Genomic DNA, 14,476 nt, shown 5'->3' on the forward strand with positions numbered 1-14,476 from the left:
TGCTCAGGGGTGCCAGTGCCTTCAATGGGAAATAACAAAGCTGCAAATCCCAGCCTTCTCTGGGGCTGCCAGTGAAGCCTCTTATCTGTTGCAGCCCAGGGTCTCCCTGGAGGGTCCCTTTTGGTACACAGATGCAGAGGGAGAGAGGGAGGAAAATATATTTGCCAGTAGCTTTCCATGGAAGCAAACAGGTTAAGTACTTCCTTTTTGGATCTCCCTTCCCCTCTCCCTCCTCACCTTGGTCCTTCAGTACACGTAGTGAGTGCTGCTGAGAACAGGACACGGCTCCCGCCAGCAATGGAGGGTGACCCTTCCCTCCACTTTTGCGCAGCATGGTCACGGAAATCCCCACCGTGATGCAGTTCCTGGCTAGCTTTCCCGGTCTGGACATGTTGGGGCCCCGGTGCCCCCCTGTGCCTAGCTGAGGCTTGGGTTTGAGAGGCATCCATCGCCCAGCTCTCCCTGATGTGCCCCCCCTCCCCAGATAGACCAGTTTTGGTGCGTGCTAACGGGGGGTGTGTGCGCCTCATTGCTTCTCACAGGGTGGAAGCAGTGAGTCCAGGGCGCTGGCCCTCTCTTCCCCACTAAGGTAACCACTCTGCCCTGTGTCTGCTCTTAGAGTGGCCTTCTGTCCTCCTTCAGCTTGTCCATGACTGACCTCTCCAAGTCTTGTGAGAACCTGTCTGCGGTCATGTTATATAACCCAGGGTAAGTGAACGGCAGCGCCTCCTTCCCCGTGACTGTCACTGTTGTGTTTATTGTGCCAACCCCATTCAAGTCACTTGATAAAAATGAAACTTCTGCAGTCAAGCCTCGCGCCTCCGTAGCAAGTCAGCCCCACCAATTTCCAAGTCGCTTGCCAGTGCTTGCTCTGTACGTACATAATTGTACTTTGTTGTAATCATGAAATAAATGAGATTATGTATTCAGATTTTTTTGCTTCACAGCATAAGAGGCATTAGTGAGGACTGTTACAGGCTTCGTTATCATTTTCGTATTTGTCTAATATTTTAGAATTGGCTCTTTGGTTACTCAGTGCATGATCCCTTGGTCTTAGGCACTTTTAGCTCATTTTATAAACTTACTGTAATAACAGAGAACTTTGATTCTTAAGCATCCAGGAGCGTGGGAAGTTACGTTCACTACTTCCAGGTGCTGGGGGGACCCTGAGGACACAAATGATAGTGTTTTAGATGGACTTCATGGCTGGGTGACCTTGGGCAGTCAGCGTGGCTGACATGGTAGTGACGGTGAAAATGCCTAAGAACAGGGAACCAGAAGAAAGGGCTTTGGGATCATTCCCAGTTTCGTGAGGCTCCATAATTTTATCTTTCCTACAGAGAGAATGTCCTAGAAAGCAGCGGAGGTAATTGCAACAGCTAAGTGAGATAAAACTGACAACGACGTCTTCTAGGACTGTCACGTACCGAGGAGTGGCCGTATGTCCGGCACTGCACTCAGCATCTTACATCTGTTGTCTCATAATCCTCACTGTGACTCCATCCCCGTTTGAGATGTGGAGTTTATCCCAGCTTGCCAGCCCACGGTCTCATAGAGCTGTGGTAGGAGTCCACACCTACTGATGCCCGGCCCATGCAGTGACCATGTCACTACCTGCCTTTCGCCAGCTGGGCGTGTATTCAGACCTGGGGCCAGCTCCTTGCCTGAGCACCCCCCTACCCCGACCTCAGCACTACTCACAGACACTGAGCCTGGATGAGCTGGGAGGCATCCGTCCTTGGCTCAAGTCCCTTCCCTGGTTTGTGGAAAGCAGGTGTGCCTGCAAGGAATTTCTTCATTGTCACAGGCATTTACAACTGGGAGGGACCTTTGATCATGTTTCTGGATTCCTCATTTTATAGGCAAGCTGAAGCCCAGATTTGACATCTCGCTTGAGCCAAAACAAACAGACAAACAAAAAGCCCAAAGGGGAAAAAAAGCCAACCACCAGTTAGTGCAATATTGTGGCTGCAGGCTCCTGGGCCTCTTCTTCCCTCCAGAACTCGTGCAAGCACAAGTCCCAGTTAACTGCCTTTGCCCATACTGGTCAGCTCCCCCATCTTACTACAGCGCTGTTGAGGAGAGTTGCGCTCATCAGATAAATCGGTCTTGAATAAGCCGTATTGGTAAAGCCCTCCAAGCACCTGGGTTATCGATGCTTTGAAAGGCACATTTTGTTGGAGGTCTTTGATCCCTTGCAGTAGTTTCAGCCTTTTATTGTGGCTGAGATGGAGTCATTCATCACTCACTTTGTTTAATATCATATGTAGGTCTTTAGTGTTAATGTCTGTGTAAGGATTATGATCCCATCTGTTCAATATTGTTTGACTAAACTCTTCCGGAATGTGTAATGTGCTCGCTTGGAATCATGTCCCAGCCCAGGACCCGGCTCCAGTCCTGGAATCCAGCTGCCAGCTTCATTATCCTCCATCCTCATGCCTTTTACTTTGAAACCATTTGGAAATGTTAACGTGGCTGTTCATTGCTTTCGTAAACCAAAACCTGATCTGTAGTCAGCTCATCCTCTTGGAGACACAGGGTCACCGACTGTGAGCCCCTCTCTCCTTTGGCATTTACAGATGCGATCCAAATCCTTCTTTTCTCCGCCTCCAAATATAGGTGGATGTGTATGTAGTTCTCTTAAAAGTGATGCCATTTTGGGTGGTTGGCTGGTTTTTAAGTTACAACAGTTTTTCTCAGTGTTTATGAAATGTAGTTTAGAATATATTAATTTTTCATCCTCAGAACTTTTCAGTGACTTTCCATGGTCTAAAAAAATAAAATTCCAACCCCTTACTGTGTCACTCAGACACTCCCCTCTGCGTGCTGTCCTCTCAGCACATCTGTGCTTGTGTTCTGGGTTCCAGCCATTTCGGGGATCCTTTCCATTGTTCAGACTTAGCTGGACTAGCCATGCCTTTGGGGCTTGTCTTTTGCTAGTTGTGGAGCCTTGCATGCGTTTTGAGGTGCACAAACTTTTCCTCTAAAGCACAGTACCTAGGATCGCTCCTCTAGAAGCTGTTCTCCCAATCAAAAGGAAGTGTTCGTTCCTCACTGTACATTCCTCCATTTCTGCCATCCTGGTTTTGGTGTTCTTTGTAACGGACACTGGACAATCATCAATCAACATGTCTTTTCTGCGTGCCTCCTGTAGGGGGCGGGGCAGGGTTCTAGCCCAGGGGCACAGTTGCCAACAGCCCCCACGGGGTCGGTTTACAGCTGGCAGGAAAAGAGAGGCAGTCACAGGTAACTTAGAAATAAGTGTAGAAAGGGGAAATGAAAGGAAATGTCTTGAGCAGTAATTGATGGAGCGGTCAGGGAGGGCTTCTTGAGGAGGGGACATTTAATTTAAGGCACTGGAGCCACAGAAAGGCGGCAAGAGTGGCTTGGATCTGGGTGGTAGCCATAGAGATGGGGCGTGGTGGAATCAAGAATCATGCCCAGGTTTCAGATGTAAATAGCTGGGCAGATGGTGTGTCCATTCCTGAGATGGGGAGGTAGGGAGGGCTGGTGTGGGCCAGGGTTTGCACAGGAGTTTGGCTCGTGTTAGTGTCTTTCCTATTTGATTGGAAGTTTTTTGAGGTCAGAGGCTTGTCATATTAATTTCTGTATTTTAAAATGTCATTCACATAACATGTTTAGTAAATGTTTAGCAAACGGATTAAGAGTGAAATTTCAGTAGGATACATAGATCCTTCTGGGAAAAGTTTTTCACTAATTTCTCTGGGCATGGATGTTCCAAATAGTGGAAAATGGCATATTCTGCAAAAGAATGTGTTTTTGTCACATGGGTCAATTCCTAAATGACACTGCAGTTATTTGAATAATCTCAAGGTCATGTTCAGGATCCTCGAGCAAAAAATGAGAAGACGGTCTCATGATGAAATTAATTAGACCAAGGCAATTAGAGAATTCAAGTGAGAAACAGCATCTGTGTTAGATTGCATTGCAGTTGGCTGAGGAGATGGTTCTAGATGCATTTGGTACTGCTGTTATACATCCTGTTCACCTGGCTTCAGTTCACAGGCACATTTTGTCTCTGCTACCCCTGCAGTACTCATTTGTAAAAATTCAAATTAAAATTACTCAATACTTCACCAGCCTGACTTCATGCTCCCTGACGTCTAGCCCCCCTCAACTTGCCACCTGCTGTAGAGAATGATTGCCCATGAATTAAAACATAATTGGAAAAAAATTTCCTACTCTGATTTATGGATGTCACGAGGTGTCTGCTCCAGCAACTTGGCAAAATGAAGCAGAATTAAAGTATCGCCATGTTGTTTATACCTTTTTTGATGTTACAGGTGTAAATACTCTCAGCCTAAATTAAGTACCACGCAATAAACTGGAAGACCATTGAAAGAAATATGTTTGTTACTTGGACCCTGGCTAGATAGTTACTTAAATCTAGTAATAAGCTGCTTGGACACAAGAACATGTTAGTTTCTCAAGATGGAAAAGTAGCACTGAGATGCTTCCACAGATCAGCACATATTTATTGAGAGTCTTCTGTGTGGAGAACCTGTAAGTGTCAGATGCATGTTCTCTTTGCCCGGGAGAACGGGCACATGCCTGTGAACCCATTCTGAGTGAAGGCCAGGCAGTATGTGATTCAGGGCGGAGAGTGGTGGTGTAAACAGCCCACCCCTGGGAGGTCTAGGAAGGGATCCTCTTCATGTAGGGATCCTCTTCATGCCTTCTAATGTGTTGGGTGACTTAGAAAACCAGAGACTTCCAGAACAAATCTTTCTTGACATGGAGATTGCTTCCAGCCAGGATTGTGTAATCTGAGTCCTAAGCCTGGTTCACAGGAACCCTTTTGTCCTCAACCCAAATGTCCCTATCATGACATTTCCCCCAGTTTCCACCTTGTTCAGCTTACTCTCAGTGCCATAGCCACAGCCAGCCTGGAATAAATAGCCAGAGCCCATCTCAGGAGAAGGGTAGTATGGGAAGGGGCTAGTGGGGTGTTATAAGGAGTCCTAAGTGAAAATCAGTCTGAAGCCCCTAGTCTACTGCTTTCTTCTCTGTAGTTGAAGACATGACGCTATTGGAAGTCTGTAGTATTCCCTCAGCTGGGAGGACAAAGTGGGGAAGAATATTAACTGAAGATTTGGTCCTAGGCCCCCACCCCTTAGGAATCCCAAATCACTCCCCTCAGTTCTTCTGGAAAATTCTCTCCAAGATTCACAGATGAACTGGATTCTGTGCTGGGCTCTGAGATGTTTGCAAGTAGGAGAGGCAGACAGGAGAGAAGAGATTCTGGGAGAGGGAAATTTTGTGAGCAGACCGGAGGAGTGCTGGGAGGAGAGAGTCCTGCTGAGCATAAAAGGGACACTAAGAGGAGTCCACAGGTTAAGGCCTGGCTGGGGAGCACACTGAAGAAAAAAATAGCCAAGTGTAGATGAGCAGACAGCTGTTTCCTGGGGAGATGCACTGTGGGGTTTGGGCAGGTAGGATTAAAAGTAGGAGAGAGATGGCGGGTCAGGGTCTGTAGGCACAACCATGGTACCTGTGTATATGTCATGTTTTTATAAATTCTGATTAGCATGTCCAGAATTTATGACCATGATTAAAATATATGGCCGCAGGTATTATTTTCTATATACTTATAAGCATTTGGTAGCTCATTTCCTCACTCTATTTTACATTGTGATAACATACACTTAACATAAAATTTACTGCCTTAACCATTTTTAAGTGTACAGTTCAGTAGTGTTAAGTGCCTTCATGTTATCATGCAGCTAATCACGAGAACTCTTCATTTTATAAAAATGGAAACTCGGTGCCCATTAAGCCCATTAAACTCCCCTTCTCTTTGTCTCCCAAGCCCAGGGAATCACCATTTTAGTTTCTATCTCAGAAATCTGACTACCTTAGGTTCATTACATAAGTAGACTCCTACAGTATTTGTCTTTTTGTGACTGGCCTATTTCACTTAGCATAATGTCTTCAAAGTTCATCCCTGTTGTAGCATGTGTCAGAACTTCCTCCTTCCTTTTTAAGGCTGAATCACATTCCATTGTATGTATACACCACATCTTGTTTATCCATTCATCTGTTAAGGGACGCTTGGGTTGCTTCTACCTTTTGGCTCTTGTGAATAATGCCGATATGAACATGGGTGTACAAATATCTGTGTTTGAGTTCCTGCTTTCAGTTCTTTTGGGAATATACCCAGAAGTGGAATTGTTGGATCATACGGTCATTCTGTTTTTAGTTTTTTGAGAAACTGCCATCCTGTTTTCCATAGCACCTATACCATTTTACATTCCCACCAACAGTACCCAAGGGTTCCAATTTCTCCACATCATACCCAACACTTGTTTTCTGTTGGTTTTTTTTTTTTTTTTTTTTTTAAATAAATGGCTATCCTTATGGGTATGAAGGGTGGTATCTCATTGTGGTTTTCTTCATTCTTTTTTTCCTTCCATTTTCTCAAGAATGTCCAATCTGGAAATACAGAAAGAAAGAAGATCTCAAAATTCAGTTTACCTCTACCAAAAAGTATAGTAAATAAATGATGAACATAAATCTAACATGGATTGATTTCCTGATGACCTCTGTCAGGCACTGCCAAGTTCAGTTTAATCAGCTCATTAAGATTGGGTATCTCAAAACTTGATTGATGGTAGGAATCCAAGTGATTTTTCTAGCTGAGGAGAGATGTGATCATCTTTGCATTGAGAGGGGTCACTCTGGCAGCTGAGTAATAGGGGCACCAGGGAAGCTACGGAAAGTTATGTGGAGGTGAGGGCTTGAACTGAGACAGTGGTCAAAGGAACCTAGAAGAAGGGATGGGCTCCAGTGCCATTTGGGGCAGGAAGTCATGAAGCCTAGATAAATTGGATGTGGGAAGTAAAGATACTGCCTTCTGTTTTCTGGCTTAGATAATTGGTTGGGGGTTGCGTGCTATCCAGCAGAAGTATGAATTCAGGGAAAGAAAGAGCAGGTTGTCAAGAGGCAGGGAGAATAATGAGCACAATCTTGAAACACTGAGCCCCAGGCCTTGAACTCTCTCTTAGAAGTGACTGTGCATTTGACTACTCTGTCAGCCACCATGTACCCCCTGGGCAAAGCTGGAATCTGTGTGGCCTGTCAAAGCCCCAGGATGAAGGTGGTGTCCCCTGTTGAATGAAATCGATGTTCCTAAGTTCTACCACTTTTTCCTCATCCATTTAGCTACTGTTTGAGGGCCCATTATTTGTCCAGCCCTGTGTTGGGACTCCAGTGAGTAAGACAGATAGAGGCTCAGTCACCTTGGAGCATGATTCATTGCATAGGGAAGACCTTTGTAAAAAGCCTATCAGAAATCAGGATACCAGGAGCATTGTCTTTGCACATGCCAAACTGGAATTACTGGGGTGCCTTTAAATTAGGGAAAGCTGTGCAGTGCAGCCCAGACCTGTCCCCCCAAGGTGCTGCATCTCATTGCAAGGAGTCCTATTCATAGAATTCTCTGATCAGCAGGTGTCCAAGCCTAGTGATTAGTGCAGAGTTTCGTGTCCCCTATCTCATCCACCATCCAGAAATACTACTCAGCCATAAAAAAAAGAAGAAAATTCTGCCTTTGTGACAATACAGTCGGACCTTGAGGGCATTATGTATGCTAAGTGAAATCAGTCAGGAAGAGAAAGACGAATACCTATGATTTCACTTATACGTCGAATCTAATGTAATGAATCAACCAAAACAAAACAAAACAACCAAGCTCATAGATACAGAGAACAGACTGGTGGTTGCCAGAGGGGAGGAGGGTGAAGTGGGTGAAGGTGGCCAAAAGTACAAACTCCCAGTTATAAAATAAATAACGTATTGTGTAGTAACATAGAGCACAGTGACTAGTTAATATTATTGTATGGCATATTTGAAAGTTTCTAAGAGTAAATATTAAAAGATGTCATCACAAGAAGAAATTTTTTTGTAACTATGGTGGTGGATAGTAACTAGACTTAATTGTGGAGATCATTTCATAGTGTCTACAAATGTAGAATCACATGTTTACCTGAAGCTAATATGTTATATGTCAATTATATCTCAGTTTAAAAAAATAATAAAATAAATGGCAAATGTGGTCAATACCTGAGGAGTGGTAAATGTTAGAGGGTCATCAAGGTGACTGTCACGGCCCTGATGGTGATTTCTGAATTACTTTATGCAGTGCACAGGACAGACTCATTGACCTGCCCCTGGAAACTTGTCCCAACCTTAAGTCATCCCTCCTTAGCCCTTTGCGGTGACCTCATCTTTCTCTAAGACGTCTCTTCCTCCCAGTGTTGGTCTTGGCCTCTCAGTGCCCATGTGATGACTTCTGAGCTCCAACACAACCATCCATGATTTTGTTCTCCAGCATTGTTTTCTGTCACTCTCCCCTTGAACTCTGTGCTTTGATTTAAATGGAAAAAACAGATCTTTCACAGTTCTCTCCAGGTCAAACCTCTGTGTAAAACCTGTCCATAAAGCCATTAATAAAACCTTCCCACTCCTTCCGTTGGCCAATCCTCTTCGTCTTTCAAGCCTGAGTAGCAGTATTTTCTCCTCAAGAAGCAATCTGTGCATCTCTGATTTGAGCTAAATGCTTCTTTCTTTATTCTCTTACGGGCATTTTGTGCGTACTTTGATCATATAGTCTTTTCAGTCATTTAACTGATGTTTATGTCTGCTTTCCCACTAGGCTTCTTGTGGGCAGGGACCATTCCTTACTCATCTTTTAATCTCCAGAAGCTCCCACTTAGTGGACACTTAACAAATGTTCAGTAAGCTGTATGTTTTGGCCAGCAGATGTGCTCCTAGCACAGAGGATATGTCTGCTCATAGGTCTTCAGGTGCCCCACGCTTCAGATGGGTCCTATACACTTTGTAGTATCTGCACTTTTTTAAAAATTTTTTATTGTTATGTTAATCACCATACATTGCATCATTAGTTCATGATGTAGTGTTCCATGATTCATTGTTTGTGCATAACACCCAGTGCTCCACGCAGAATGTGCCCTCTTTAATATCCATCACCAGGCTAACCCATCCCCCCACCCTCCTCCCCTCTAGAACCCTCAGTTTGTTTTTCAGAGTCCATCGTCTCTCATGATTCGTCTCCCCCTCCGACTTACTCCCCTTCATTCCTCCCCTCCTGCTATCTTCTTCTTTTTCTTTTTTCTTAACATATGTTGCATTATTTGTTTCAGAAGTACAGATCTGTGATTCAACAGTCTTGCACAATTCACAGCGCTCACCATAGGACATACCCTCCCCAGTGTCTATCACCCAGCCACCCCATCCCTCCCACCCCCCACCACTCCAGCAACACTCAGTTTTTCTCCTGAGATTAAGAATTCCTCATATCAGTGAGGTCATATGATACATGTCTTTCTCTGATTGACTTATTTCACTCAGCATAACACGCTCCAGTTCCATCCATGTCATTGCAAACAGCAAGATCTCATTCCCTTTGATGGCTGCATAATATTCCATTGTGTATATATACCGCCTCTTCTTTATCCATTCATCTGTCGATGGACATCTTGGCTCTTTCCACAGTTTGGCTATTGTGGACATTGCTGCTATAAACATTGGGGTGCACGTACCCCTTCGGATCCCTACGTTTGTATCTTTGTGGTAAATACCCAGTAGTGCAATTGCTGGATCGTATGGTAGCTCTATTTTCAACTGTTTGAGGAACCTCCATACTGTTTTCCAGAGTGGCTGCACCAGCTTGCATTCCCACCAACAGTGTAGGAGGGTTCCCCTTTCTCCACATCCCCGCCTACATTTGTCATTTCCTGACTTGTTCATTTTAGCCATTCTGACTGGTGTGAGGTGGTATCTCATTGAGGTTTTGATTTGGATTTCCCTGATGCCGAGCGATTTTGAGCACTTTTTCATTTGTCTGTTGGCCGTTTGGATGTCTTCTTTGGAAAAATGTCTGTTCATGTCTTCTGCCCATTCCTTGATTGGATTATTTGTTCTTTGGGTGTTGAGTTTGATAAGTTCTTTATAGATTTTGGATACTAGCCCTTTTTCTGATATGTCATTTGCAAATATTTTCTCCCATTCTGTCGGTTGTCTTTTGGTTTTGTGGACTGTTTCTTTGGCTGTGCAAAAGCTTTTTATCTTGATGAAATCCCAATAGTTCATTTTTGCCCTTCCTTCCCTTGCCTTTGGCGATGTGTCTAGGAAGAAGTTGCTGTGGCTGAGGTCGAAGAGGTTGCTACCTGTGTTCTCCTTTAGGATTTTGATGGACTCCTGTCTCATGTTTAGGTCTTTCAACCATTTGGAGTCTATTTTTGTGTGCGGTGTAAGGAAATGGTCCAGTTTCATTCTTCTGCATGTGGCTGTCCAATTTTCCCAACACCATTTGTTGAAGAGACTGTCCTTTTTCCATTGGACATTGTTTCCTGCTTTGTCAGAGATAAGTTGACCATAGAGTTGAGGGTCCATGTCTGAGCTCTCGATTCTGTTCCATTGATATATGTGTCTGTTTTTGTGCCAGTACCATACTGTCTTGATGATGACAGCTTTGTAATAGAGCTTGAAGTCCGGAATTGTGATGCTGCCAGCTTTGCTTTTCTTTTTCAAGATTCCTCTGGCTATTCGGGGTCTCTTCTGGTTCCATACAAATTTTAGGATTATTTGTTCCATTTCTTTGAAAAAAGTGGATAGTATTTTGATGGAGATTGCATTGAATGTGTAGATTGCTCTAGGTAGCATTGACATCTTCACAATATTTGTTCTTCCAATCCATGAGCATGGAACATTTTTCCATTTCTTTGTGTCTTCTTCGATTTCTTTCATGAGTATTTTATAGTTTTCTGAGTACAAATCCTTTGCCTCTTTGGTTAAATTTATTCCTAGGTATCTCATGGTTTTGGGTGCAATTGTAAATGGGATCGACTCCTTGATTTGTCTCTCTTCTGTCTTGTTGTTGGTGTATAGGAATGCCACTGACTTCTGTGCATTGATTTTATATCCTGCTACTTTACTGAATTCCTGTATGAGTTCTAGCAGTTTTGGGGTGGAGTCTTTTGGGTTTTCCACATACAGTATCATATCATCTGCAAAGAGTGAGAGTTTGACTTCTTCTTTGCCGATTCGGATGCCTTTGATTTCTTTTTGTTGTCTGATTGCTGTGGCTAGGACTTCTAATACTGTGTTGAATAGCAGTGGTCATAGTGGACATCCCTGTCGTGTTCCTGACCTTAGGGGAAAAGCTCTCAGCTTTTCCCCATTGAGAATGATATTTGCTGTAGGTTTTATTCGCTTTTATGATATTGAGGTAGGTACCATCTATCCCTATACTCTGAAGAGTTTTGATCAAGAAAGGATGCTGTACTTTGTCAGATACTTTTTCTGCATCTGTTGAGAGGATCATATGATTCTTGTTCTTTCTTTTGTTAATGTATTGTATCACGTTGATTGATTTGCGGATGTTGAACCAGCCTTGCAGCCCAGGGATAAATCCCATTCGGTCATGGTGATAATCCCGTTAATGTACTGTTGGATCCTATTGGCTAGTATTTTGGTGAGAATTTTTGTATCCATGTTCATCAAGGATATTGGTCTGTAATTCTCCTTTTTGATGGGGTCTTTGTCTGGTATTGGGATTAAGGTGATGGTGGCCTCATAAAATGAGTTTGGAATTTTTCCTTCCATTTCTATATTTTGGAACAGTTTCAGGAGAATAGGTATTAATTCTTCTTGAATTGTGTGATAGAATTCCCCTGGGAAGCCATCTGGCCCTGGGCAGCCATCTGGCCGTGGGCTTTTGTTTGTTGGGAGATTTTGATGACTGCTTCAATTTCCTTAGTGGTTATAGGTCTGTTCAGGTTTTCTCTTCCTTCCTGGTTCAATTTTGGTAGTTGCTACATCTCTAGGAATGCACCCATTTCTTCCAGGTTATCTAATTTGCTGGCATAGAGTTGCTCATAATATGTTCTTATCATTGTTTGTATTTCTTTGGTATTGGTTGTGATCTCTCCTCTTTCATTCATGATTTTGTTGATTTGGGTCCTTTCTCTTTTCTTTTTGCTAAGTCTGGCCAGAGGTTTATCAATCTTGTTAATTCTTTCAGAGAACCAGCTCCTAGTTTCGTTGATCTGTTCTACTGTTCTTTTGGTTTCTATTTCATTGATTTCTGCTCTGATCTTTATTATCTCTCTTCTCCTCTTGGGTTTAGGCTTCCTTTGCTGTTCTTTCTCCAGCTCCTTTATGTGTAGGGTTAGGTTGTGTATTTGAGACCTTTCATGTTTCTTGAGAAAGGCTTGTATTGCTATATACTTTCCTCTCAGGACTGCCTTTGCTGTATCCTAAAGATTTTGAGCAGTTGTGTTTTCATTTTCATTGGTTTCCATGAATTTTTTAAATTCTTCTTTAATTTCCTGGCTGACCCCTTCATTCTTTAGTAGGAAGCTCTTTAGCCTCCATGTATTTGAGTTCTTTCCGACTTTCCTCTTGTGATTGAGTTCTAGTTTCAAAGCACTGTGGTCTGAAAATATACAGGGGATAATCCCAATCTTTTGGTACCGGTTGAGACCTGATTTGTGACCTAGGATGTGATCCCTTCTGGAGAATGTTCCATGGGCACTAGAGAAGAATGTGTATTCCATTGCTTTGGGATGGAATGTTTTGAATATGTCTGTGATGTCCATTTGGTCCAGTGTGTCATTTAAAGTCTTTATTTCCTTGTTGATCGTTTGCTTAGATGATCTGCCCATTTCAGTGAGGGGGATGTTAATGTCCCCCACTATTATTGTATTGTTGTCAATGTGTTTCTTTGCTTTTGTTATTAATTGCCTTATATAATTGGCTGCTCCCATGTTAGGGGCATAGATATTTACAATTGTTAGATCTTCTTGTTGGATAGACCCTTTAAGTAGGATATAGTGTCCTTCCTCATCTCTTATTACAGTTTTTGGTTTAAAATCTAATTTGTCTGATAGAGGGATTGCCACCCCAGCTTTCTTTTGGTGTCCATTTGCATGGTAAATGGTTTTCCACCTCCTCACTTTCCATCTGGGGGTGTCTTTGGGTCTAAAATGAGTCTCTTGCAGACAGCATATTGATGGGTCTTGTTTTTTTATCCAGTCTGATAGCCTGTGTCTTTTGCTTGGGGCATTTAGCCCATTTACATTCAGGGTAACTATTGAAAGGTATGAATTTAGTGCCATTGTATTGCCTGTAAGGTGACTGTTACTGTATATTGTCTCAGTTCCTTTCTGATCTGTGCTGCTTTTAGGCTCTCTCTTTGCTTAGAGGACCCCTTTCAATATTTCTTGGAGGGCTGGTTTCGTGTTTGCAAATTCCTTTAGTTTTTTTTTTTGTCCTGGAAGCTTTTTATCTCTCCTTCAATTTTCAATGAGATCCTAGCTGGATATAATATTCTTGGCTGCATATTTTTCTCGTTTAGTGCTCTGAAGATATCATGCCAGTCCTTTCTGGCCTGCCAGGTCTCTGTGGATAGGTCTGTTGCCAGTCTAATGTTTCTAACATTATAGGTTACATATCTCTTCTCCCGAGGTGCTTTCAGGATTTTCTCTTTGTCTCTGAGACTCGTAAGTTTTACTATTAGATGTTGGGGTGTTGACCTATTTTTATTGATTTTGAGAGGGGTTCTTTGTGCCTCCTGGATTTTGATGCCTGTTTCTTTCCCCACATTAGGTAAGTTCTCTGCTGTTATTTGCTCCAATATACCTTCTGTCCCTCTCTCTCTTTCTTCTTCTTCTGGGATCCCAATTATTCTAATGTAGTTTCATCTTATCATATCACTTATCTCTCGAATTCTGCCCTCGTGATCCTGTAGGTGTTTCTCTTTTTCTCAGCCTCTTTATTTTCCATCATTTGGTCTTCTATATCGCTGATTCTCTCTTTTGCCTCATGTATCCTAGCAGTTAGTGCCCCCATTTTTGATTGTACCTCATTAATAGCCTTTTTGATTTTGACTTGGTTCGAATTTAGTTCTTTTATTTCTCCAGAAAGGCTTTCTCTAATAACTTCCACGCTCTTTTCAAGCCCAGCCAGTATCTTTAAAGTCATTATTTTGAACTCTAGGTCCAACATCGTACTAATGTCCGTATTGAGTAGGTCCTTGGCTGACAGTACTATCTGTTGTTCTTTTTGCTGAGGTGATTTTTTTCGTCTTGTCATTTTGTCCAGAGGAGAATAGATGAATGAGAGAACAAAATGCTAACAGGTTAACAACGTCCCCAGCAAATATACTCTATACAAATTAGAAAAGACCTGAAACCGGGGAAAAGAAAGGGAAAGGAAGGAAAAAGAAAGAGAAAAGAAAGAAAGAAAGAAAAAAAAAAACAAAAAGAAAAAGATAAAAACAAAAACAGAACAATACAGAAAAAACCTGAATATGATCAAATATGATCAGGCTAGTGCATAGATCAGTGCCACACACTAGATTTTGGGCGTATTTTGGTCTGTTAGAAGAAAGTGCCTCCTAAAATTTTAGAGGAAGAAAGACTTATATATGTAC

General features: G+C 42.7%; 1 protein-coding gene across 2 annotated transcripts in view; it reads left to right on the plus strand.

Moving 5' to 3' along the window:
* Nucleotides 1–14,476, plus strand: part of KIF16B (kinesin family member 16B) — a 306,377-nt gene that overhangs the window by 166,793 nt on the left and 125,108 nt on the right. For both annotated transcript variants that reach the window (XM_028113007.2, XM_028113008.2), the window contains one exon: nucleotides 620–708. In XM_028113007.2, coding sequence (XP_027968808.1) covers nucleotides 620–708 — 89 coding nt within the window. The remainder of the gene's footprint in view (nucleotides 1–619; nucleotides 709–14,476) is intronic.

This window comes from Eumetopias jubatus, unplaced genomic scaffold (assembly GCF_037043125.1).
Source record: "Eumetopias jubatus isolate StellerSeaLion01/CBP00866 unplaced genomic scaffold, mEumJub1_p1.0 scaffold_9, whole genome shotgun sequence".
NCBI classification, from domain to species: Eukaryota; Metazoa; Chordata; class Mammalia; order Carnivora; family Otariidae; genus Eumetopias; species Eumetopias jubatus.